General features: G+C 38.6%; 1 protein-coding gene across 5 annotated transcripts in view; it reads left to right on the top strand.

Moving 5' to 3' along the window:
- The window catches only part of PDLIM5 (PDZ and LIM domain 5), a 223,650-nt gene that overhangs the window by 42,978 nt on the left and 153,213 nt on the right, over nucleotides 1-27,459 (top strand). For all 5 annotated transcript variants that reach the window (XM_027837431.1, XM_027837429.1, XM_027837430.1 and 2 more), the window contains exon 3: nucleotides 24,573-24,724. In XM_027837431.1, the coding sequence (XP_027693232.1) occupies nucleotides 24,573-24,724 (152 nt within the window). The remainder of the gene's footprint in view (nucleotides 1-24,572; nucleotides 24,725-27,459) is intronic.

Raw genomic sequence — 27,459 nt, 5'->3', positions numbered from 1 at the left:
AGTTATCTGGGAATAAAGATCTTTTCTCCTAGGGTGTGAGGAGATTCTTTGCATTTTATGCTTCTTCCAAAGGTTATTTATTATATCATTGGATGTTGAACTTAAAGGCAGAAGCAACCTTAATGCTCATCCAGTCCAATCCACTCACTCTCTAAATGAGACTTAAATGGAGTAGTGACTTATCCAAGGTCACATAGGTCATCAAAGTAAGAGCTAGGATTTGAACCCAGATCATCCAGCTACAGATCTAGCATTCTTTCTACTCCTGCCCAATCTTATTCCTTTATGGCAGTGGTTCACGAAAAGTTGCTTAAGCCCTTTAAGGATTTTAGACTTAGCTTCATAAAAAGCACAGTTGTCAATCCAGAAGTGCTTTAAATTAGCTTTTAAATATGCCCTGAGTACCAAGAAATGATTTTTGACCTTGACCTCATAGTGAAATGGATTGTCTTCACTGTTGAACTGGTGGGCAGATGGTCAGTGGATACAGATTGGAAAGATCTGATGAAGCAAAAAGAGAGGGAGAGTTAATTATGAGACTTTCCTAGGAAGAGAATCATAGGCTCTCCTCCTAAACGGGACAGAACTAGAAAGTTGTGGTGATGTTCGAGGCTGTGATCTCACTACTTCCTTCTTAACAGACTCTCCCTGGTTGCTGCCGGTACTCTTGCCTGCCCAAGTCCAACACCATCCTGAGCTTAGAAAGCACGTGGTACACCATTGCACCAGATGAACAAGAATGATGCAGTGTGATTTTTGCATATTTTGCTAGAATAAGAAAATGAAATGGATGTCAGATTATTTTCATTTGCCCTTTGATTGCACGTAGCATTTCTGGGGAGAAGAGGAAGCATATATGCTGAAAAATTTCTTTTCATGTGTCCTTCAGAAAAGAGCTTGTAGTTTAAACTCTGCACCACCTAACGTACCATACATTTTGATTGAGATTAATTTTTAAAGAGATTTAAAGAGATAGTGAATCAAATCCTGTTTCTTCTATTTACTGACTCTGGAACTGATAGGTAACCTCAACAGTCTCCAAATAATTCTTTAAACATTGTCAATTATAGTTTAGTAGTCAGAGTGGAGGGAGTTTCCTACACTCATGAACTCTCAGATCAGACCACAAAAAATATTTACAGAGGGAAGGAAATTAGAGCCCAGAAATTCCTGGCTCCTTCTCCCATGCTTATTAATACCTAGTAACAGATGATGATAAAATCCAGGGCATAAGGCACAATATGTTTGAGAAATATAGTTCTTGACTAGGTGTTAAAGCCATATTAGTGATTCATCATGTATGTATGTATGTATGTATGTATGTATGTATGTAGAGTGGTAAAGCAGCCTCTAATGCGAGTAATTTTTTCTGTTATAGGGAATATAATAATAATAATCTTGTTCTGTCATTTGAGTTGTGTCCAACTCTTCAAGACCCCATTTGGGGTTTTCTTGGCAAAGACAATGGAGTGGTTTGCCATTTCCTTCTCCAGCCCATTCTGTAGATGAGGAAATTGAGGCAAATAGGGTTAAGTGCCTTGCCCAGGGTCACACAGCTAGGAAGTAGCTGAGGCCAGATTTGAACTCCGGAATAGGGGTCTTCCTGACTCCGAGCTGGGCACTTGATCCACTGCACCACCCAACTGCCCTATTAAGAATAATAGCTCCCATTTAGAGATTGCTCAGTGTTTGCAAAGTACTTTCCTCAGCATAATCCTAAAAGGTATGGGGTGCAAGTAACTGTTATCCTCATCTTATAGATAGGAAACCAACTTGGAGGATCAGTGAGTTGCCTTTAAAAAGGCTGCAGGCAATAAATGTGTTAAGGGTGGGATTTGAACCTAGTTCTCTCATATTCTACTCAGCACCCTCAGCTGTACTGGACTGCCTCTCTCTCTAAGTAAATGTTTTGCAACAGTTTTGTTTTTGTTTTTAACTCTTATTAATGTCTTTAGTTTTTAGATCACCTTCATTGCCAATAGATATCTCTCCTTCTAGTCACAGAGCCATTCCTTACCTTAAAGAGCCGTATACATATGAGCTGCTGCCATGTGCAAATGCTCCCCACTACTCCCCACCAAGACCCAAAGAAGAAGGGAGGAGGCTACATCGTCTCATTGCGACTTTGAGGCTAAGCTTGATCATGATGATTACAGAGTTCAGTTTTCAGTCTTTTGTTCCTCCCACTTTTTCCACTGTATTCTGTATATTATTTTCCTGTTCTTTTTACTTGCCTCTCTACCAGTTCATGCAGCACTGATTCATTTTAAAATGAGAAAGCATTTGGATACTTGAAAATTCCAGATAGCAAGTCTTCACTATTCCATAACTAGGAAGAAAGAAGTTCCTAGATGTAGAGAGCAGTAAGGGACCTTGGTTTAACCTCTCCCATTTTACAGATGAGAAAACTGAGGCCCATAAAAGTAAAGAGACTTGCTCAAGGTCATACCATTGATTGTAGAATCATGATTTGAACCCAAGACCTCTGATGCTAGATTCTGTAGTCTTTCAACATACTAAAAATTCAGTTGGCCAATCTCCTGATATTTTGTTTCTTATGTACACTTGATTAAAGTCATTCTATTTAATATACTTTAAACTCCTATTTGATATTTTTGTGAAAAATAAACATCCAGGAATACCTTTTGTTTTGTTAAAAAACCTTATGCACTACCATATGTCTTGAACTGTTGGACATTAGAGTATAGTGTATTCTCTACCCGAAGTAACTTATAGTCTAGTTGGAAATGTTACATAGAATGAATGGCGGGTGAGGCATGGTTGGATCTTACATAGGATCCACATATTGTAAGAAGACAGTGGAAGAGTAGGCATGTATTGACTGTCTCCTTTGTCTCAGCCATTGAGAATGCAGAAATTACCAGTACCCTCGATTCTCTGATGAAGCGAGGGATTGCTTGACCTGGCATGTACAGAAAAGATCAGAGTCATGGAATGTCAGAGCTGGAAGGCAGTCAATAAACATTTCTTAAATGCCTACTATGTGCCAACTATTGGGGATACAAATACAAATTAAAAAAAAAAAGATAGTCCCTGCAACCAAGGAGCTTGCAGCCTAACAGGGGAAGACAACCAACCTAAAGACCACCTAACCTAGCCCTTTCATTTTTGAGATGAGGTCTCTGTGGTTCGGAGATGTCAAGGGATTAGTACAAAGTCACATTGCTTGTAAGGGGCAGAACAGAGACTTGAATAGCAGCTCTCCTCCCCTGCAATCCACCGTTTTCCATTATTTCATGTCTGGTGATTTAGTGAGGTGCTACCCCAAATCTTTGGCATATATCCAGCTATATTCGTACTCCATTTTCTGCAGCCGATTATATATCTCAATAGAAAGCCTTCTCTCTGTTCTTGTCCACATGTTTATCATAGGGACCGTTTTGTTCTTCAGTAACTCTGTTGATATTTCATCTCCAGCTTTTCTTCCAGGTAGTCCGAGTTATCTTGGCCTACTGGTCTATCCAACAATATTGGTTCTGTTGTTATTTTGCTAAAATCCTCAATGCATCAGTCTCTGTAGCTTTTGTTTAAACTCATTCACATTGTGCATGCCAATGTCTTAGATCACCATCTGTCTAGTCACCCACATTCTCAACCATAGAGTCATCCTTGATTCTTAACGCTCCCTCACCCCCATATTAAATCAGTTGCTCAGCTTTGCAATTCTGCAGCCACGTCACTCACATCCATACCCTTCTTTACCCTCACGCAATCACCAACAAAGTTCAGGCCCTTACCCCGCACCTCTCACTCAAACCTCTTTTTTGCAATCTTTGTTTTTTTTTTTTTTATCACCCATATTTCCAAATATCCTGTATCTTGCAAGTATATTGTTGTTTGCATTTCAAATCCCCACTGGAATGTGATCTCTTTCAGGGCAAAGACTGTTTTTGCCTTTCTTTTTATTCTGAGAGCTTAGCACAGTGCCTGGCATGTACTAAGCACTTACATATTTGCTGAATTTACTTGTTAACTCTCATCTGGGGAGGATTATAGGAAGATATAGGTGAGCTAAAATTTATACATTTATACAGTGCTTTAAGATTTGTGAACAATTTTACAATTATCTCCTTTGAGCCTTACAACAGTTCTGTGAGGAAGGTGATGGCATTATCTCCATTTTACAAATGAGGAAACTGAGGCTGAGAGAGGTTAAATGAGAATTTATCATTCTGCATTGATAGAATGAGTACTAAAAACCTTGGAGCTATTAAAATAAGGCCTTCCTAAGGACCGTTCTCCCACCTAAAAAAAAAAAACCAACAACTCTTGAAATATTTTTAAAAGAGAAATAAGCATTTTGAAGAAATTTATATTTTAAAAGGTACTGTCAAACAGATGACAATATTAATATGCATTATTACTATTAAGATTGCGCTTAGAATAGTACCTGGCACATAGTTGGTACTTAATAATTGCTTGTTGATTGACTGAATAATATTTATAATTTAATAATGTTAGTTTAATGGCAAACTACACTTTCTGAAGTTTGCGGTTTCCTATCCTTTATGAGCTTGTCTATCTGGTTTGAGAGAGAAAGCTAATGAAATGATGCAATAGCAAGCTTTAAAAGAAAGAAGACAATTAGTTATTAAATTGTTCGGCATAGATTAAAAAGTTTTCTGTCCTGTAGGTCAAAAGAACTGGGTTCTAGCTCTGGCTGTGTTCCACAGCCAAGTTTCTCTTGAATCTGCTACTTATAAGTTACTTAGTTTCGTCCTCTATAAAGTGAGGGGTCTGGGTTGGAGTGGATGACCTCCAAGTACAGCCCTCAGATTCTATGATCTGATTCTATGATTCCGAGTGCCACAGCACATGGTGGGACTCTCAGTGAGGGCTGGCATATAGAGTTGTCATCTTCCTCTGTCTTTAAGGTACAGCTTGTAGGGCTAGTAGTGTCAAACCCAAATAGAAACAGCTCCCTTGCAGGCTACATATTGACTTAGAAAACCACAAATGAACATTATCCGTGTTTTATTGTGCTTTTATTTATTTTATTAAACATTTCCCAGTTACATTTTGATCTGCTTGTGGGAGTACTTGGGTGTGTTGTGGGCAGCCCACAGCCTCAGTGTTTGACACCTCCTGGCTCCACAGATGACCTTAAATTCTAACTTTGATTATTATATTCGACACTAGTTAGCTAAAAAGTCCATGGGCCTGGACAAGGGAAACAGACTCTAGAAGTGAGAAATTTTCCAAGAGGGTTAGAAGACATTCTGGGTTGCCCTGGCTTTCCAGAGCTAGCTGATGGTCATGGGAGAGACATGAGTTGATCAAATTAAACATATACATTTCAGTTCCATAAAAATAACCAAAAACTGCTCCTTAGATTTTGCATTTAATGTTCAGAGAGAAAAAGTCTCCAGAGAGAGGTGGTGGGTGGCAAATTGATCTCTCCAGTACCTTTGAACTTTTTTTTTTTTTGGTATTTTGCTAGGCGATGGGGTTAAGTGACTTGCCCAGGGTGACACAGCTAGTGAGTGTCAAGGGTCTAAGGTCAGATTTGAACTCAGGTCCTCCTGACTCCAGGGCCAGTGCTGTATCCACTGCACCACCTAGCTGCCCCACCCTTGCACTCTTAAAGCACTAGGGAGAAATGCTTCTCTTTAAGCCCTAGACAAGAGTGTAAGCCCTTGAATACCTATTACAGCGTTGTTGTTGAGTTGTTTCAGTCATTTCTTACTCTTCATGTCCCCATTTGGGGATTTCTTGGCAAAGGCACTGGAGTGGTTTGCCATTTCCTTCTCCAGCTCATTTTACAGATGAGGAAATTGAGGCAAACAGAGTTGGCACACAGCCACGATCCTGGCCTTTGGTCACTTAACTGCTATACTTGTTGTGATCTGGGAAATATGGTGGCCAGTCATCTAGAAACCTGCAGATTTTTGCTTATTTGGCCAAGTTTGTTTTTTCTCTTCCCCCATACAAAAGGTACTCAAATAATTAGAGATACCATTTTGTTCAGTGACACAGGTACTTTTATTTGGATTTCTCTGTGCCTCCAGACAAATCCTAATGGTCAGTTTCAATGTAATTGTACAAGTTTCTAACCAATGTTGGTAATAGCATCAGGGAAAGGAATAAGCCATTCTTTTTCCCGTTATGGTCTTTTTTTTTTTCCCATCGTTTTTGACATGGGAAATTCCAGTCGGTGTTTTCCCCCCAGCTATTCCGCTTGTCCCTCTTGTATTGACCATGGTTTGCTGGCATTCTTGTCATAACCATAGTGTTAGGGTAATCCAGTTCTAAGCTCCCCAAACTTGCAGGGAATGTGCAGGAAAGTTGTAAATGTGCACTTTTAGTGATTAAATGTACAGGGTGATGATTCTGTTTCATATTAGCCATTACGTAGTGCCTTGGTTTACAGCACAGGGTCACTGGCAAAGCCATTTCTATTCATGGGCTGATCTAACTCAAAGTGCCCCATTTGAGAAATGTTTGATTACTCATAGGATTTCTGTAGCTTGTAAAAGTCATATTTTATTATAAACCTCTGGTTTTTCCTAAGGTTTATGATTGCTGAATGTGGGTTTTATTTTCAATCAAGACTAATAATAATAGCTTATATTTACAAAAGTTTTAAGGCTTTCAAAGTTCTTTGCACACACTTTCTCATTTGATGCTTACAGCAGCCCTCTGTTGAGCACTGAGGGATTGTTATTTCCACGTTAACAAATAAAAATTGATCCCCGGAGAGGTTAAGTGACTTGCCTATAGTCACACAGCTAGTAAATGTTGAAAGTGGGGTTCTAGCCCAGGGCTCTCCTGACTTCAAATGCAACGTTAAATCACATTGCCTCTCAAAGTTAGACACGTTTTACTTGTGCAAACTGATCAATTTATCTTACATCTTTAGAGAGTAGAATTTGAATTTTTAAAAATCCTAGGGGAGCAGTTAAAATATCTACTATTCTAAAGCATTTCCCCTTTAAAGGATTTTCTCTGTTATTTGTTGCCAGTGATATATAACCCAGCTTTTTGAGTGAACAAACAAGCCTCTGTTGATGTTGCTTCCAAAAGAATTGAAAAATTCATTTCTCTATAGAAAAAAAAATATTTAAATGCTGTTTTGATGTCCTTCAAATAGTCCTATTAGTACTTTAATTTAGGAAAACATGTTTGGGGTGTGTGTGTGTGTGTGTGTGTGTGTGTGTGTGTGTGTGTGTGTGTGTATGTAGTGCAGGGGTGGAGAACCTGCAGCCTCAAGGTCACACATGGCCTTCTAGGTCCTCAAGTGCGGCCCTTTGACTGAATCCAAACTTTACAGAACAAATCCCCTTAAAAAAGGATTTGTTCTGTAAAACTTGGACTCAGTCAAAAGGCTGCACCCGAGGACCTACAAGGCCACATGTGGCCTCGAGGCCGCAGGTTCTGCACCCCTGGTGTAGCACATGGTAGATATAAAGTCAGCCTTGGCATCTGGGTGCAAGTCCTTCCTTTTAGTAACTTGAAATTCAAACCTCAAACTCCTTTTCAGTGACTTTTGTTAAGTCCCTTAAATTCTCAGTCCCATAGACAACTTCCTAAGACTTGTAGCACAGTGCCTGGTAGGTACTGACAGTGGATGTTTCCTCACTGGGAATTTGCCTCCTCCAGGGAAAAGTTATATGATGTCCTTACTATGAGACAGAGTACTTTTCAAGTTCTAATAGGTATGATAATAATAATAATAATGATAGTTGCTTTATTATATTTTTAATATTTACAGTGCTTTAAGGTTTGTAAGGTGTTTTATGAACATTATTTCATTTGATCCTCCCAATAAGCTAATGAGAGAGATACTGCAGTTATTACAACTGACACATGCCTGTTTGTATGCTTCCTTAGACCTGCCAGTATTTGGATCATAGAATCGTAAATGGAGAGCTGGAGGGCCATCTGGTACAACTTTCTCATTTTACAGATGAGAAAACTGAGACCCCAAGAGGTCCAGTAACCTGCTCAAAGTCAAACTAATAGTCATTGGCAGAATCAGCATTTGGTCCTAGGTTTTCAGCCTCCAAATTCTGGGCCCTTTTCCTCTGTACCAGGCTTCTAGGTTCTGTATTATTTACATGTCATTGCATTATAGCTGGGGAAATCAAACTACTCAGAAAACAAGAGGACAATGAATTGAATCATCCAGATGGTTATGACTCTAGTAAGTAGGCCAGAAAGACTAATATAGGGAATGGTGATTTTCTTGTCTTTGGGAACAGGGACATTCCTCTTTTGCATTTGCTTATTTAAAGTACCAGTCATAGAGTAGCCTGTCCTTGGAACAATGCTGACATAACCCAGAGGTAAAGTTAGATCTCTTTTTTGAAAATTGAAATTATTGATATTTTTTGTTATTATATCACCTCCTTTTTTCCAGTATATCCCTTCTCTACCCCCTCTTGTAGAACCTACATTTAGTTTTAAAAAAATAAAAAAGAGGGGAAAAAACTCAGGTCATTCAAGCTAAACAACACATATCCTACATAAATGTGTACTTTTGGGTGGGTGCCTGTAGGGTTAGGAATTCCCCTGCACAGGGATGTTCGTGGTCCACTGTCTCCCCACCCCCAACCCTCGACAGTGGGGCAAGTTCGATACCAAAGAAAGAGGCTGGGAGCTCCAGTATGATTATAAGAGTTTACTTAATCATATGGGTTACTTCCATTAAGGGCAGAATGATGGATCCCTGCCAGGAGTTTAACAATCTCCTGTCTGGGGCAGCAGCCAGGTGATTCAATGGATCCCCACAAAGACCCCAGAAAAGGCCCCCTGATAATTATAGAAATCAAACAAAAAGAGGAGGAACCACAGAGCATCGTTACGTATGTCATCGAGGTTTAGCTAATGTTTTGATTTATTGATTAGTACCGGGCTTTAGTCCAGAACCCCAGGCATCAAGGCCAGTGCTGTTGGGTAGATGTCCAGACATACAAGGCCTTATATTGGTCACTATGGCCTTCTTATGGCTTTTAGCAGTCAAGACCCACAGTGCCCATAGTCCCCATCTTTGAAAAGAAGGGAAGGAGGCACAATCTCACATTTCCTCTTTGGGGTCAAGTTTGGCAACTAGGTGGCACAGTAGATAGTGCTAGGCCTGGAGGCAGGAAGACCTGATTTCAAATCTGACCTCAGATGCTTACTAGCTGTGTGACCTTGGGCAAGTCACTTAACCTTCTTTGCCCCAGTTTCTTCATCTGTAAAATAAGCTTCAGAAGGAGATGGCAAATCACTACAGTATCTTTGCCAAGAAAAACTCCGAAGGGGTCAGGAAGAGTCTGACACAACTGAAAAATGATGAAACAACAATGCCATTATACTTTCCCAGTCCTTGCTTTTTTTTGTAGTTGTTGCTACAGTTATAAAACACTTTTTCGATTGACTTAACGTGACAAAGAATTTTCTAAGCTTCCACCATCCACTTTGAGTATGATCAAATGAGAAAATATATTAAAAGAAGTTGTTATTAAAATATCTATACCTGGCCATCAGCTCTCCGAAGGAAGGAAAGTTTCACCAGGGATTTTCCCTTGGAAGCTATCAGAGCAGACAACATTCTGATATGGGACAGTCCAGGCCCTTCACTGCTTCCTTTTCTTTCCTTGCAAGTTCACTCTTCCCACCCTCTCCCCCTAATTCCAACCTAGTTTCTTGTTTTCTCTGTTTTAGTTCTACACATCTGCACTCGGCCTGTGTGGAATTGAGGCAGTAAGAGTGCTATCACCTGGCCAGGAAGTGGAACACTTAGATTCTATTTCCAGATTTTCCATTAACTCACTATGGGGCCTCTCTGGGTCCCAGTTTCTTCATTTCTACCACTTATCTCTCAAGGTTGTTATTAGTAATGTGGTTGAAGAAGAATAAGACTGCATACTGTATAATTATAGTGACCAAGGTTAGCCCCAGAGAAGAGATGAAAAAATGAAGCATGGTAACTGGACTTGGGATCAGAAAGAGCCAATTTCAAATCTTGCCTCAGATTACCTGTGTGACTGTGGGCAAATCATTTCACCTCTGTGTTTTGTTTCCATACCTGTAAAATATTGGACTTAATGACCCTTCAGGGACCTTCTAGATCTAAATCTCTGATCCAGTGATGACCTCCTTCCCTTTTAAGAGGTGAGGATTATTTTGCATATGGGGCAGAGAGGTGATAGAGTGGACAGAGCATTGGGCCTGGAGTCAGAAAGTCTCATTTTCATGATTTCAAATCTGACCTTAGATACTTAATAGCTCTGGACCCCGAGCAAGTCATTTAACCTTGTTTGCCTCAGTTTCTTCATCTGTAAAATGAGCCAGAGAAGGAAATGGCAAACCACTCAAGTATCTTTGCTAAGAAAACTGCAAATAGGGTCACAAAGAGTCGGACGTGACTGAAAAACAACTGAACAACAAATATTGCATCTATTTTCAGACTTAGTGAATATATTGGTTATTTCTGCTGAATTTTTGTTTTCTCTTCCTCTTTTTATTCTTTGGTTTTTCTGGGCAGGGAAGGGTTGAGCAAGGTATTTTTGGAAATAAAGTAAATGTGAAAACAAAAGATATAAATAATTTTAAAAATAGAGGTTCTTAGGACTAAATGATTTCTCAGATCCCAGTTCCCATCCTAAGATCCCATAATATTTACAAAATAATATGATTCTGAGAAATACCACTTAAATGCATATGATGGATTGATGAGATTTTAGTATTGATTCTAATGAAATCTCTGAGGGATTGCTAAACTTCTTGAAACTGATTTATGTCATTCATATTTTTGATTAAAAAAAACTATTGTGTCTGTTTTACAGGTGAGATTTTGAAGTCTTTTGTGTGTAGGCAGGCTGAAGAAGAAAGTTAACATTAGAAATGATGACCCCCAACAGCTGCTGGTTCATGAACTCTTGCTGTCTTTGTAGATGAGTTACAGCCTCTGTCCAGTGGGGTTTTTTTAGAAGCTCAGATCTAAGTAGTGCAATATTTTTGGACATTAATACTTCACTTGTTATTTTACAAAGGGGTACAGTCAGTTTTCCTTCTAGCTTTCAGAGTTGTAAGGAACTGACTCGGAGTCTTTCAACAGCAAACTTATATGGAGGGTCAGCATATATGCACAATTTAATGTTGCAATCAAATAGACTAAAAATAGTAATAATGATAATAGCTAGCACTTATGTAGTACTTACTATGTGCCTGACACTGTGCTAAGTGCTTTAAAAATATTATCTCATGTTGATTCCCACAACAGCCCTGGGATATGGAGTATTATCCTCATTTTATAGTTGAGGAAACTGAGGCAGACAGAGGCTAAGTGACTTGACTAATAAGTGTCTGAGGCCAAATTTGAGTACAGATCTTCCTGACTCCGGTCCCAGTGTTCTATCCACTGCCCACCTAACTGCCTCTAAAAATAAAAAAAAATTTCATTTATAAGGTTAATATGATATCTATTTGATGGAGGGCATAATCATTGTGTACTTTGTTATTATCAGGCAAATATTATAAAGTTAGGAAAGAGGGATAGTGTAGGATAAGAATGAGGAGTGGACCCATTATTTCACTGGCAGCAGGAGTTCGTTGATGATTGACCCCTTCAATAATAATTACTAATAACATTAATAATAACTAGCATGTACATAACACTTTAAGGTGTGCAGAAGATTTTCATAGATTCTATTTGATCCTCACAACAGCCCTATGAAGTTATTATTATCTCCATTTTACAGGTGAGGAAACTGAGGCTGAGAGAGGTAAAGGGTCTTTTCCACGATTGCACAGCCAGTATGTGACTAGGGCAATGCAGATGTGCACCTTCTCTACCTTCCTTGGGGTTACTTGGGACACTGAGAGATTCAGGGACTTGTCCAAGGTTCTACATGAGTTGGAGGCCAGTTCTAGATCTTCCTGGCTGCCGTAGCTCTCTATCCACTGTGCCATGGTGCCTTCACATATATGACCATACTGTTAATTAGTATAACTAATTTCTTATTAAAGTTATTCACTTATCAATACACAAGCATTTATTAAGCACTTAGCCTATGTGGTGGAGATACTAGAGACATAAAAACAAAGATAAAACAATCACTGTCCTCATTGGAGCTTATGGTCTCTGGGTAGACAACATGTACCATGTAGGTCTATGTAAAGTAAATGCAAGGGTAATTTGGATAGGAGAAGGCATTCGCATCTTGAGATCAGGAAAGCCCTTCTGTAGAAGATGACATCTGAACTGAATTTTGAAAGAAAATAGGGATTCTAAGGGGGCAGCTAGGTGGCTCAGTGGATAGAGCCTCAGGCCTGGAATCAAGAAGACTCATCTTCCTGGGTTCAAATCTGGCCTCAGACACTTGGCTGGCCATGTGATCCTGGGTGAGTCACTTAACCATGTTTGCCTCAGTTTCCTCATCTGTAAAATAAGCTGGAGAAGGAAATAGCAAACTACTCCAGTATCTTTGCCAGGAAAACCTCAAATGAGGTCACGAGGAGTCTGAAACTACTGAGCAACATCAAAAAAAATTCTAAGAGGCGGAGATGGAGAGAGGGTATTCCAGAGACAGAGGCCAATGGGCAGAAGATGGAATATTTTGGGTGAGAAAGAGAAATAAAGCCAGCTTCACTGGTCCGAGAGTTTTCTAGTCTCTATAATCAGTGTGGTATGGTAAGTTATCTATCTATCTGTCTATCCATCCACACGCACGCACACACACACACACGCACACACTCACGCATCTTCATTATAAATAATCTTTATTACATATCTTCATTGCATATACACACCTTCACATGTTGAGACAAAAATTCCCCACTGGTCTGTTTGCTCCTTTTCCTCTCTTGAGTGAGAATTTCTGGGCTTCTCTTCATACTCTCTCATCCTTGACAGTCATCTCCCCCTGCTCCCATCTTACCCATCCTCACCTGAAGTTCTTGACATGCTGAATTCCTCTCGCCACTCCTGACTCCAGGTATGGTAATAATTCCAGACTATTGTGTGTTTGTGCTTATGGGACAACAGTAAAAGTTCATATTGTGGTAATGACATTGGGGAGAACTAGATTTGGCTAGAGGGTTTAAATGTAGATATCTTAGAGGTGAAATTGGTGTGAATTAGGTTCAATTGATTTATAAATGACTGAAATCATATTCTTTGTGCACAGTGCCCTGTACATAGCAAGTGCTTAATAAATGCTTGTTGCCTTGCCTTTGTTTTTTTTTAGATAACACAGGGACGTTTTGCTCAAAGACGACATGGGTTATGTGAAGGGGAAGAGTTTCATGGGGGGGGCGGGGTGTGAAGGGTATAACAAATGGAAATTAGGGGCAAATTCACTGTAGAGATAAATTATGCCAAATTCCCTACTTGTCTGGGGGGCCCCTGTTGATGTCCTACTGTGTGCCAAGAAGTAGAAACTGTGCATAAGGGTATTTTAAGTCATGGGTGGTTGTATATACATGTAGCTTAGAGAGAAGATTGAATATAGTAACTTGTGTTTTTTTTTAAAAAGTACCACTGTATTTGATTCAGTGGAAAGCTGGCGTACAGTGTTAGGAGGGAAAGAGAGAAGCATTTATGTTAGTAATTAGCATGATTTATGCTCAGCTTGACCCAGTAGCCTCCTTGTACAGCTGCTTTCCTACGTATTTTGCATTTGTAAAATATATGCACAATTACTGGGTGCCATATAATATGTATTGGACATATTGATGACAGAAAATTGTGGCTACTTCAAACAAATGCATTCTATTCAAACTTGCAAATCTAAGTAAAAAATGAGCTCTGCAAATAAATGGTGACCTCACTGTCTTTCCTAAACTGTGAAGAATTTATATTCTGTCTAGTACCCGATTAGGAAAATAGAAACGAATTTTTCTTTCTGTGCTCCAATGGTTGTATGAGGAGACTCTTCCTGTGGGTAAATGGAGCCAATAGTAATATTTGTGAGATTCTTTATGTTTTCTTTTTTAAAAAAAAAAATTTAAAATTTTGAGATTTTTTTTTGAGACTGGAGATACTTCCCAATAAATATCCAGACAAATCCCTCACCAGGTATGTTTATGGATTATATTAACAGAAAGGAGGTAGGTGTCCTTGAACTTGATTGTCTAGCAGCAGCACCAATAATTTCTTACATTTTTAGGAAGCGCATCATGTTTTTTTCTGTGGACACAGCAGGTCCCACTATAAATATATATATATTAGTATTGTTGGTCCAAGGTTTTATTAGAGTCCAATATTATATGCTTCAGTTTTTTTGTGGCAAGTGGAAAACTTTGTGTATGGAGAAATGGAAATGATTAAAGTGTTGGGAAATACTTCATATGAAGAAAAGCTAAAAATAGTTCAGTAACAGCAGGTTGAGGGGAATCTAAATGCCAGGCTTGTTTCCATTTTTGCCAAGGATGCAAAAAGTGAGCACTTAATTGATTCAGGAGGCATCTTGATTAGATATAGTTAAAGAACTTTCCCTAACAAGTTTTTGAAACATTAGAATAGATTACTGAGTGGGCTTGGGTCATCTTTTTGAGAGAGATATTCCTTTTTCTTTTTCTTTTTACTTTAAAAAATTTTTATTTTCAATTCTAAATTCTCTCCCTCCAATCCCTCCCTAACCAGTTGAGAAAGTAAGCAGTATGATACCCATTATATATGAAGTCATGCAAAATACATTTCCACATTAGCCATGTTGCCCCCTCCAAAAAAAAAAGTCAAGAAAAAATAAAGGGAAAAAAATATATGCCTCAATCTGTACTCAAGAGTCTATTAGTTTTCTCTCTGAAGGTAGATAGTATTTTTTTTCATCATGAGTCCTTTGAAATGGATAGGAGTCATTGTATTAATCAGAGTTGCCAAGTCTTTTACAGTTGATCATCGTTACAATATTGCAATTCTTGTGTGCTTGGTTCTCCTAGTTCTGCTCACTTCATTTTGCATCAGTTCATATAAGTCTTCCCAGGTTTTTCTTGAGAACACCCCTTCATTATTTCATACAGCACATAGCATTCCATGACAATTATATACCATAAATTGTTCAACCATTTCCTAATTGACTTACTGGAGGTACTGGAGATGCAAAAACAAAACTAAAACAATCACTGTCCTCATAGAGCTTATCTCTCTGGGTAGAAAACATGTACCTAGGTAGGTCTATGTAAAAGAAATACATGGGTAATTTGGATAAGGGAAGGCAATCACATCTTGGGGGATCAGGAAAGTCCTTCTGTAGCAGGTGGCATTTGAACTGAACTTTGAAAGAAACTCGGGATTCTCATAGGCAGAATTGAGGAGATAGGGCATTCCAGGCATGAAAGACAGAGAGTAAGAGACAATGTTTTATGTGAGGTATAGCAAGAAGACCAGCTTCACTGGACAATAGAGTTTTCTGGTATCTATAATCAGTGTGATGTGTCATACAATACCATGTGGAGCTTAATCTTCTTCACGTATATACACACCTTCACACGTCCACTTTCCAATTCCTTACTACCACAAAAAGAGCTGCTATAAATATTTTTATACGTATGGATTCCTTCCTTTTCCTTTGATCTTCTTGAGGTATAGCCCTAGTAGCAATATTGCTGGGTCAAAGAATGTGCATAGTTTTATAGCCCTCTGGACATAGTTCCAAATTGTTCTCCAGAATGGCTAGACTAGTTCACAGCTCCACCAGCAGCATATTAGTGTTATGTAGTATTATAGTGGGTTATAGTAATACATGAACAATTCATTACTGCACCCCCTCGTGCATTTTTTTTTATTTTCCTTTTCTGTTGTGTTGTCCAATCTGATGGGTGTGAATGATACCTCAGAGTTGTTTTAATTTGTATTTCTCCAGTTATTAGTGATTTAGAGCATTTTTTCATATGACTATTGATGGATTTGATTTCTTCCTGTGAAAACTGCTGGTTTTTGTCCTTTGACCATTTTTCAATTGAGGAGTGGATCTTATTTTTATAAATTTGGCTCAGTTCCCTTTATATTTGAGAAGTGAGGCTTTTCTCAGAAACTTGCTGTGAAATGTTTTCTCCAGTTTCTTGCTTTGTTTCTAATTTTGGCTGCCTTGGTGCTTATGCAAAACTTTTGAAATTTAATATAATCAGAATTATCCATTTTACCTCCTATGATCCCCTGTATCTCTTGTTTATTCATGAACTCTTCCTCTGTCTGTAGATCTGACAGGTAATTGTTTTGTGCTCCCCAGAGACAGAGATTACATAAGGGTAAAAAATATATATGTATATGTAAGTGTGTGTGTGTGTGTGTGTGTGTGTGTGTGTGTGTTCATGTGCATACACATCCATCCATCCATCCATCCATCCCATCTATCTGTCTATCTGTCTATCTATCTATCTATCTATCTATCTATCTATCTATCTATCTATCTGTCTGTCTGTCTATCTACCTGCCTACCTATATCCTTCTGAAATGGTTTTAGGATAGGCCTATTAGAAACAAGATGCTTTTGTCTAGGCCTAACCAAGGATGTTTCCCTGGTAGTTTAGGTCTGATATTGGAATGAAATGAGGCACCCATACATAGGTCATTTAGTATTCACCAAAAGGAAGTTTACTTAGCCATATCATAGAAAGGATACTCTAAGGAAAATTCAGTAGACACAACTGTTACCCCTCCTCTTTTTTCTCACCTCCACAGGGAAACCTATCTGGTCAGTAGGGCAGGGTGTGATGGACTTGACATCTCTTGCCTCCATAATCAAATACAAAATGCCTTGTTTGGCATTCAGACCCTGTAGGACTATCTATAGTGTGTTCTGGAAACCTCGTTCTTGAGTACTTTTTCTGCCTGGAAAACCTTGCTCATGTTTTGGGGGAGTCCTGATGGGTCCTATCCTTTCATCCTATGGGATACAGGAGAATCTGTGCTCAGGCTAAGCATTCACTTCTTAACCCTGGGCATCTGGCCTTCAGCATGAGAAATACCCTAAGGCAGAATGAGTTGAAAATTTGTAGTATGGTCGTTTGTCCTCCATGAAGCCGTAGGTACTAGTTACATCAGTCACTTAGAGCTTGGCCTGGTTGTAGCCTCAATGGTAGATAAGATTACAGTCTCGTACATTGTATTAGAATTCTTTACTGACTGCCAGGCCATGACTTGAACCCTTATCCCCTTCATAAGGGTGTGTACCCTTCCTTATTAGGTTCACCCTTTTCTCTCTGAGACTTTACTTTCAGGTAGGGGATACTTTTTGAGGTCCCTTTTGCCTAAAGTGTCCCTACAGATGACATCCCATTTTCAGTATTACTTCCTCACATCTTCTAAAGATCTTCCAGGTAAGGAACAAGGTTAGTCCTGCCCTTATTCCTGGGAATAGGAGAGTTGGCTTAGGGAAACCAAGAGCTGTGACTGGCATCAGGGATGGATGGTCAAAACATGGGTAGAGGTCTTTGCTGTACCAGATAAAAGGCAGGAGCTGATATAACTTAGATTGCCAATAAAAATTCCAAGGCACACTGACCTGGGCTTCCCTAGTGGAAGGCTTAGGTGCTCCAGGCTTTGCTCGTTGTAAGATAGGTTGAATGTGGGATGAAAGTAATTCCTAAAGTGCCCAATCATTTGGAGTCAGGAACTCATGGAGACCCAGGGTCGTAATGGTAAAGGTAGAAGACAGAATAGGACCATCAGAATGAAGCTTGTTATGGGCTCGTCCCCCCAAATGCAAGCAAACCCAAGCCACATAAAGTACCAGAGTTGCTTCCAAGAAGTAGCATGTGCATTTCTCTGTACCTCACCTTCTTTCCCTGAATCCTAGCATAGTGGGCCAGAGGTCAAAGACATAAGGGAAGGTTGAGGATAAGCATAGAGCATGACTCACTTATCACACTGTCAGCCCCTGTAAGGGAGTCCTATTCAAACTCTGTTTGTCTAACTGTACATGCTTTCCAACATTCCTAACTCACCATCCCATTTATCCTAATTCCCATCTTTGTTTCTTAGAATACCTAACCCTCCTGTTGTGATCCTTGGCTGGGCTATTTCCAGCTTCTTTAATACATCACTAGGCTGGCCTGGGTGACATTGTACCCCTCCTGCTCCCCACCGTGGTGCCCAAGGTTTCTCTCACTTGTTTTGCCCATTTTAATAAAGTGTGTACGTATTTTTTAAAAGAAGAAAATAATTTGAATATTCATTATTGAATGTGGTAATATCTATGTCATCTACAAGTCAAGTCAACAAGCATTTGTTAAGTGCATTCCTTTTGCATCACCTACCTTGTGCAGGACCCTACCATAAATGCTTAATGACAAAAGACTTAAAGACATTGGCTTTGCCTTCAAGAAGCTTTCATTTAGATGGGCAAATAGGACACAGATAAAATGATAAATAGCAATACAAGAAGTTTGTGATGAATGTCAAAGTTCTGTAGGAGTTTAAAGATGGGAGAGCCCACTGTGAGAGGAGATACTTCAAGTAGTCAGAGAATTCTTGGTGGGACTTGAACTATTGTTGAAAGAAAATGCAAGCTTCCGCTTTCCATAGAGGAGATAGGGAAGGCATGCCAACCAAATGTGAGATGGCAAGGGACATGGTATGTTTGGGGAACAGCTGGTAGAAGAAGAGCTTTGCTAGAGTCTACAGAATTGTGTAAGAGAGTAATAAGGAAATATTACACACAGAGAGAGTAGGGCCAGATTGTAGCAGGCTTTGAATGCTTTCCAAAAGAATCTGAATATGTTCCCTGCTAACCATGTCCAGCACCTTCTGACTGTTTTTGGAAGAAAGTATTTTTTTTTTGGGCTAGGCAATGGGGTTAAGTGACTTGCCCAGGGTCACACAGCTCGTAAGTGTTATGTGTCTGAGGCTGGATTTGAACTCAAGTCCTCCTGAATCCAGGGCCGGTGCTCTATCCACTGCGCCACTTAGCTGCCCTGGAAGAAAGTATTCATGACATCGTTAGGCTCCTGAATTTTTAATTTCTTAAACCTGAATCATATTTATCTTAGAATTTATTTTGTAGCCTTGAGGAGCTGTTGACAGTTCTTGAGCAAGTCTTGATTTGATCTGATGCTGATTTGAAAGGCAGGAGAGTTGGTGACCTTGGTTTCAGGGTGTGACCCAAGGCCACACGGAACATTCGGTACAACACTTGGACATCTGACCTTGCTGGTGTTCAAGACAAGCATAAGCGAAAGGAGCATAATGGAGGGAATCCAGCATCTGAACTGACATCTCCAAAGGAATAAGAAATAGAGAAGTTTTTAAGAGCCTGAAACCCAAGATATTCCAACAAGATATTTTGCTACAAAGGTTTGCAGAGGGGAGAATGACACAAAAAATTATAAACTATTTAGAATCCTTGCATTTATATCACATGAATACTTGGTTCCAAAAACATTTCTCTCTCTCTCTCTCTCTCTGTCTCTGTCTCTGTCTGTCTGTCTGTCTGTCTGTCTCTCTCTCTCTCTCTCACAGACACAGATACACACACCCACACCCCCCCACACACACACACTACATCTTAAGATAGGAAATTATTTGAGGGGATCATATAAGAATCAATTCTGTGTGCGTTTAGACCACCATCTGGTTAGAGCAGATGTAAAAATTAAACATCAAATTAGAACAAAGATTATTGATGGAAAGAAGATGCCGGATGGTTATAACACCTCTAACTTGAACTATTCACATAAGCCATTGATGTTCAAAAAATCAGAAACTGGAAAAAAGAAATAGATATTGAGCTTAATTTTTATTTCCTACTGAAGTTTTACCAACATACAACAGTTGTGACAAAAAGGAGACCAGAAGAGTCCAGAATACTATCTTAGCCAGTCAACATTTTATCTCCTTGCCAAGAGGAGAGAATGAACAGCCAAAGGCAGCTCCATTTTAGAATACAAGTTCATTTGTAAAATGCTACAGAGTGGAATTTCTGAAGATATGAACAGTATCACTTTATAAATTATAATTCTGTAATGGAATTATAAAATATATATGTATATATAAGATATATAATAGAAATATAAAAGAGCAGAAAGCAGTGGAGACAAAAACAAGTCTGTGGACGTTTGACTTAAGATTCTACTAAGAATATTCACAAATGAAACTTGCTGGCAGGACGACAGTAAATAGAAGTTCAGCCATGCTCTTGCTTTCAAGCAGCATCTGTTATAAGCTGAGGTCTCTTCCCATATCTAGCTGGAAATTTCTCTTGAGACCAACTCTCTTGAGCTTGCTTAGCACTACTCTCCTGCTCCAAAGCAGTTTCGTGGGTGAGATGACTTATCTCCGTTTCATGGTGACAAACCAAGAGCCACATTTATAGCATGTACACCATACCTTAGCAATATACGTTTGCTGAATAGACAGCGAATAATTCTAGGAATTGGGGTTCCCATTTATTACTTTCAAAGTACCCATGTCTGTCTTGTGCAAATCAGGTACTAGGAAACAAGTGGAACCCTTTGGCCATCTCTAGCCGTACTCTAAAGTCTGGAGATCTACTCAAGAGGATTGAGTCAAGTTAGAGATTCAGTCCATGAACAAGCTTGATGACATCTTTGTTCTTTGTTTTGCTCTGAAGTCCCTTGTGAGCTAATGGCTACCTGTGTGATGGATTCCCTAGGTCTGGGAAATAGATAAGTGTTTCACAGGGTTAGCCAAGAACTGACCCCTATATGTATGAGAACAAGTTCTGAAAGTTCATAAGGTCAACCAAGGAGTAAACCAGATGCTAATCACCTCCACCACCCCTTTCCCCCTTTCTTTCCTCTCTTCTTCATTCCCTTAACCACTTAATGATGGTCAGAGATTACAAAGTGTAGATCTGGGAGAGGAGATAACTAGTAACACCTTGCTTCTCTACCCAGTCACTGCCCTAGAATTCTGGGAAATGAAACTGACGAAACATCCTTGACTTGTGACCTTTGCTATATAAAAAGTAGAGCTGGGAAGCTATCTCTCTTGCTCCATCCACATGAACTGGTCTTATACTGCAAGCAGTAGCTCAGACAGCTAGTGCAGGCCTACCCTGAGCTGCAGATAGGAAGACTTTCATTATCCCCAGAGGTCCTAGAATTCTGTAAAGAATAACCTTCCATAAATCTCGTTTTGATATGTAAGTTTTGTGCATGGGTTCTCTTCCTCTTCCTAAATGGTATAAATCACTGACTGAGAACTGTCTACTAAACAGTAGAAAATAAAATGAGTAGAAGAGATTAATCAACTCATCTTCTCATGTATGTCTACAGATGTGAACTAGTTAGATTTGCCAAACCAAGTACACACTGAAAGAATTTATAGTTGTGGTGAGACAATCTTAAAAGTTATCAAGGGATGATTTCACAAAATATTTCAGAGAAGGGAAGATGACTCTAAATAAATTCTAATTCTAGAAGAATTGTAATTCTAAATTACAATTTAAATTAAATCTAAATTCTAAATTCCAATTCTAAAAGAAGTGGAAAAAATCCCAGACAATGTACTTCCTGCCCCGCCCAAAAAAGGAACCCATCAGGTCAGCAATAAACCTACTTTCACATCTTTACAAAATCTTTGAGAATAATTTGCCAATACTTCAAAAAAATTGTAACAAAAATGTGAGAAAAGGACAGGCAGGCTTTTGTAAATTATTTTCTATAGCAGATAGCATTTTTATGGTTACAAAAATGAAAAGTGAGGAAAGTACAAAGCTCCACTTTGTACACTGATGATATCACCACCATTTTACACTTGGGAAAATGGAGGCAGATAAAGGTTAAGTGACTTGCCCAGACTAGCATAACTAGGCAGTGTCTGAGGCTGAACTTGAACTTGGGTCTTCCTGACTTCAAGTCCAGAGCCCTATCCTTTGTGCCACCTAGCTGCCTCATTATAGCTTTCATCCTTGACTGAGGGCATATTTGGAGTGATGGAGGCTAAGAGTTAAGAGTTACTAACACTCTTGGCTGAGGTAGGGCACAGCTGCCTGGGAGTTCACTGTAGATTTTGTTTATTCTGGAGAATTCCTCTCCTTCCTTAATCTCTCTGCTAAGGCTTGGCATCAGGCTCCTGAACATTACAAAACTAGTTCTGTGAGTGATTATAAAAAATAGATCAGCCCAGCAATCCATACTGGGAAGCTAAGTGGATGAAAAATGCCTGATATTCAGTCAGTGGCATGCATTTGGAAGACCAGTTTATTAACTTGGTACTTGAAATGAATGAATGAATGAAAAAGCATTTATTAAATGTAAAATCACCATAATTGATCTCCTTGTTTCCAGATCTTCCTCTCTGTAATCTAATTTCCACATATTTGCCAAATTGATGTTCCTGAAGCATAAATCTGACTGTCACTTTCCAGCTGAAGAAGTTTCAGAGACTCTCTATGACATATAAAATAAAAAATAAAATAAAAATTCCTTAGCGCGGCCTTCACACACTGCCAACATCTATGCTATATATCTGGGATAGGCACTGAAAGTAGACAAGGAGTTGATCCCATATTGAATATGACAACATGAATTGGATTAAATTTGGGAAATTTCCTAGTACTCATAATGGTCTCAAATGGTCCCTGATTTAGAAAAAACAAACATCTTTAACCAGAAACACACACACACACACGTCTGTGCGTGTGCACCATTGATGTGCTATAGATGTAAATATTAGATCACTCCAACCTCCAGAGAATCATTCTGGGTGACTTCAGGGGCAGTTGAGAGAAGCATTATGAGTGTAAGTAGACCGTACTATGTTTGTAAGAATCACCTACGTGGAAGAAGGCATGTAAAGGAGATCAGTAAATAAATGTATAACCAGAAAAGGAGAAGAGGAGATGGTGTGGATGCAGTGAGAGCAAAGGATTTGGATAGTTCAGAGGGATATGTTGGTATCTTCCAAATGTAAAAAGACCTAGAAGAAGCCCTTCATCCACAAGCATTTAGTATGCATCCTACTGTGTGTAAGAGTTTAGATACAAAGACACAAACAATACCTTCCTTGCCTTCAGAATTTACATTCTGCTAAAAGAATACAACATATTCACAAATAAGATGTTTTGGTCTGGATATAATTTCTTTTTTTAAAAAATTAATTTATTTTGAATTATCAACAATCACTTCTATAAGCTTTTCAGTTTTAAATTTTTCTCCCCCTTCCTCCCCACCCCTGTCCCCAAGATGGTGAGCAATCTGATATAGGCTATACATATACATTCCTATTAAACATATTTTCACATTAGTGATGTTGTAAGTAAGAATTAGAACCAATAGGAAGAACTACCACAAAGAGGAAACAAAAAACAACAGAAGAAAAAAAAAAAGCAAATAGTATGCTTCCATCTGCATTCAAACTCCATAGTTCTTTCTTCTTTGTGGATAGCATTTCTGGATATAATTTCTTGATGAGTAGGGTAATTTTTTTATTGAATGAAACTGATTGGCATTTTTCTTTGAACCAAAAATCATTAAATAATCATACTTTTTGTAAAATATTATAATCATTAATTTTAGAATATTGATACAATATTAGTGTGTTATTTCTTCATGACTTCTTCCTAAACCAATTAGTTATTTATTGGGACTTCTTAATGTGTATTAAATGTTGAAACTGTCTTTTTTTTTATCAGAAGAGTTTCTCTTGCCTCACATGTCTTTCATGTCTCAATATTTCTTCGTGAAAGTTACATTGTTTTTCACGCTCCTCATTTGGATATTACTTTTGTTCACTTCCTTTGGCACAGGGAAATAGTAAAATGGAAGCAGATCAAACTAAACAGTATGAACACAAGGGAAATTTTATTGGGCAAGGAAAGAAGGGTTTGAGAATTAAGGACCTGTGATGCCCAGTAAATGTCTGGCAGTCGTCACAAACAGTTTCCTTCCCGTCCTGCTGAGAGATCCTGGAACAGGAAGCGCTCAACATCAAAAATGAAAGTCAAGTTTCCCAAGCAATGGGAAAAAACTCCTTTTAACATGGTGAAGCAGAATTGTGATTATCAACATAAATTATGCTAGCATTCTTTCAAGATGTTATTCTTTGAATTCAGATAAATAGACAAGTGTTTGAAACAGGAGTTTTTAACCTTTTTGTTATGGGTCACTTTGGCTGCCTGGAAGCCCTTTTCAAAAGTGTTTTTAAGTGTATAAAATATAATATATAGGATTATAAAGGATTATTTTGGAATTATATGGAAATAGTTTTCAAAATAATAACAATGAAAAATAAGCTCACAGAGCCCAGACTAGGAATCAGTGGTTTAAAGAAGTATTTTTCATTATTTATATAAGAGCATGAAAAAAAATCTCCCTTATGATTCTTTTTTCTTCTGCTAAAATCAGAATTTTCCATATAAATTTCTATTTCTATTTCACTATCTTTTATTATGTAGCAGACTAAGGCATCTTTTCTCTGAAAAGTTTTTATGATTATTAAATGTGATATGACTCCCATACTGACGGGTTAAGGTATAATTAATTGTCCTAGGTTTGTTTATTGTTGCTGATGCTTTTGTTTTCTGCTGGGGTGTTAGAGGATGGTAATTTACCCTACTTTTCATTAAATCATGTAAACATAATTTCTTACCTCTTTAGGCTATTCTTTGTTTGTGAACTATGATACTCCTGCCTAATGTGTTGCAATGTGTTTATTCCAGCTAAAGGATGGTGGTAAAGCATCTCAAGCCCATGTGAAAATAGGAGATGTGGTTCTCAGCATTGATGGGATAAGTGCTCACGGAATGACGCATCTTGAAGCCCAGAACAAGATTAAGGCTTGTACAGACACTTTGAACATGACTCTGCAAAGGTAAGTTACAGTTTCATTCTCAAGAAGATGAAAAAAAAACCCAGTTACTATTTCATTCTAAAGAGAAAAAAAACAAACAAACAGAGCAATTTGTGTTTGCATGTCTTTTTATGGTTGGTGTCTGTAGCGCTAAAAAGAACTGATAGTGTAGATTGTTAAAAATCCTAAGTTAAAATGATTATTTTTGTTAATAGGATTCTTTATCCCCCAGGGGAAATTTTGGGGACAAAAGGGAAGACTTAACTGTCTTTGCACATTTGAGGTGTCATTGGGGGATTTGTTTAAATAATAGATGATAATGGATTGTTTCTCACATTCTAAAATCGAAAGTTTGTGTTGGGTTTAAGCTCTTTTCCTTGGCTATGTATCATGTCTTCATACCTGCCTGTTTGTTTTCACATCATGCCCCTTGTTTTACTACTCAATATCTTATTTTCCAGTTAAAACACTTCTCTGGTTCCCATGAGAACAGATGAAAACCAGATGTTGCTCTTTTTGGATGAATTTCCCAACTTAAGTAATTTGGTACTGACGCTAATAAAGAATCCTTTAGGCTACTGAAACACTGAAAATTAGCAAACTCTTGTTTTCTGGACTTGAGGGAAATATTTAACCTTGTCCCCATGCTCCTGGCCTTTGATACTTAAAAGACTGAAAATGTAGAAGCTTTTAGCGTCCACAGCTATTTAATGTAATCAGAATTAATCACAATCCCTTTTTCTAAGCAATGTTAGGTTGGTACCAATATTAAACTCATTTAAGGGAATTTGAGGATAAAGAAATTCAAGGGAATTTGCTAATAGTAGTATTAACCAAGAAAGTTGAAGAATCATCTTATCAATCAATTTATCAACTGGCTATTATTAATATTATTATTCTCCTGATATATTCTAAGCACCGGGGCTGGGATATTATATGTAACATATTATATTTATTATTATTATTATTAAACTCCTGAAGTATTCCAAGCACTTGTGCTAGGATAAAAATACAAAAAATGAAGCAGTTCCTACCATTTATATTTTATCAAGAAACAACATGTATGTGTTGTTGTTCCATCATTTCAGTCATGTCTGACTCTTTGTGACCCCATTTGGGGTTTTCTTGGCAGAGATGCTGGAGTGGTTTGCCATTTCCTTCTCCAGCTCATTTTATAGATGAGGAACTAAGGTAAACAGGGTTAAGTGACTTGTCCAGGGTCACACAGCTAGTGTCTGCAGCCAGATTTGAACACAGAGAAATGAGTCTTCTTAACTCCAAGCCCAGCCAACGCTCTATCCACTGCACTACCTAGCTGCCCCAAGTACATGTACACACACAAATACAAAATAGAAAGTAAATACAAAGTAACCTCATGGATAGTATGGTTGGAAAAATCAGAAAAAGCCTCATGTAGGAGCTCTCTTTTTTTTGGCGGGGGGGGGCAGCTAGGCAATGCAGTTAAGTGACTTGCCCAGGGTCACACAGATAGTAAGTGTTATGTGTCTGAGGCCGGATTTGAACTCTGGTCCTCCTGAATCCAGGGACGGTGCTCTATCCACTGCACCACAGGAGTTCTCTTTGAGCAGGGATTTGAAGGGGTTCTGAAAGGATAGAAGTGAGGAAGAGGAAAGCATTCCTGGCAAAGGATATAACCTGTCCAAATTCAGAGATGGTAGACCAAATGTGGAATGTTGCTTGTAAGGAACAGCAAATAAGTTACTTTGGCTTAAGTGTAGAGTGCATGAAGGGAAATAATGCTTAAGAAGTCTGGATAGGTAGGTCTGAGCCAAACTGTGAAGGGCTTTAAATGCCAAAGAGAGGAAATTGTATTTGATCCTAGAAGTAATAAAAAGCCTTTGGAGCTTTTTCAATGGGGGAGTGATTTGGTCAGACTTGTGCTTTAGAAATGTCATTTTTTCAGCTGTGTGGAGGAGGGGTCAGAGAGACAGAGACTGGGTTCAGGGAGACCATCAGGGAAACTCTGGCAGTCAAAGATAATAAGATCTTGAACTAGAGAGAAGGGGATGGATGGACGGATGGATGGATAAATGGATGGATGCAAGAGAGTAAATCAACAAGACTTGGCAACTGATAAAATATATAGGGGAGAGGGAAGAGTTAGGATGGCTCTGAGGTCGTGAACCTCGTTTGGTGCTTACGAGAGAATGAGGAAGTTAGGGAAAGCAGTAGGTTTGGTGATAAAAATACTAAATTCTCTTTTTGATATGTTAAATTTGAGATGCCTACAGCAAATCTTGGTGATATAGGAGTAACGCTCAGAACAATTAGGGTCAGCAGAATAGATCTGGGAGGCATTTCTATAAAGATAAGAAGCCACAGGAGCTGATAAGTTCTAAGTTCTTTTTTTCCCCTTCAATGTATATTTTAGATATGAGCATTCCTCTCATTCCTCTCAACTTCAGTCTAGGCCCCCTTCATCTACGTTAGTACCTGGATGATAGCAGGTGGTCTTCTTGATTTCAGTACTTGCCCACTCAGAGTGGAATTTCCCATTTGTTTTTGGCCTCCTTTCGGGTATACATGCCCAATAGTGGTATCACCGGGTCAGACAGAAATCTACTCTGTTTTAGGCTTGAGCCAGCTGGAAACAATTCTCATCATTTAATATTAATCTAATCCAAACATTTCTGTATAAAGAGAAAGGAATGGCCAAAGATAGGCAGAATTACCCTATGGCTTTGAAAATCTCTCTGACAAACCAGTTTTGGTTACAATTTATGACATTCTTAAAC

Source organism: Vombatus ursinus, unplaced genomic scaffold (assembly GCF_900497805.2).
Source record: "Vombatus ursinus unplaced genomic scaffold, bare-nosed wombat genome assembly UNPS02014821.1, whole genome shotgun sequence".
In the NCBI taxonomy this organism is placed as follows: domain Eukaryota; kingdom Metazoa; phylum Chordata; class Mammalia; order Diprotodontia; family Vombatidae; genus Vombatus; species Vombatus ursinus.
The sequence above is the reverse complement of the archived record's forward strand: the minus strand, read 5'-3'. Positions and strand labels throughout refer to the sequence as shown.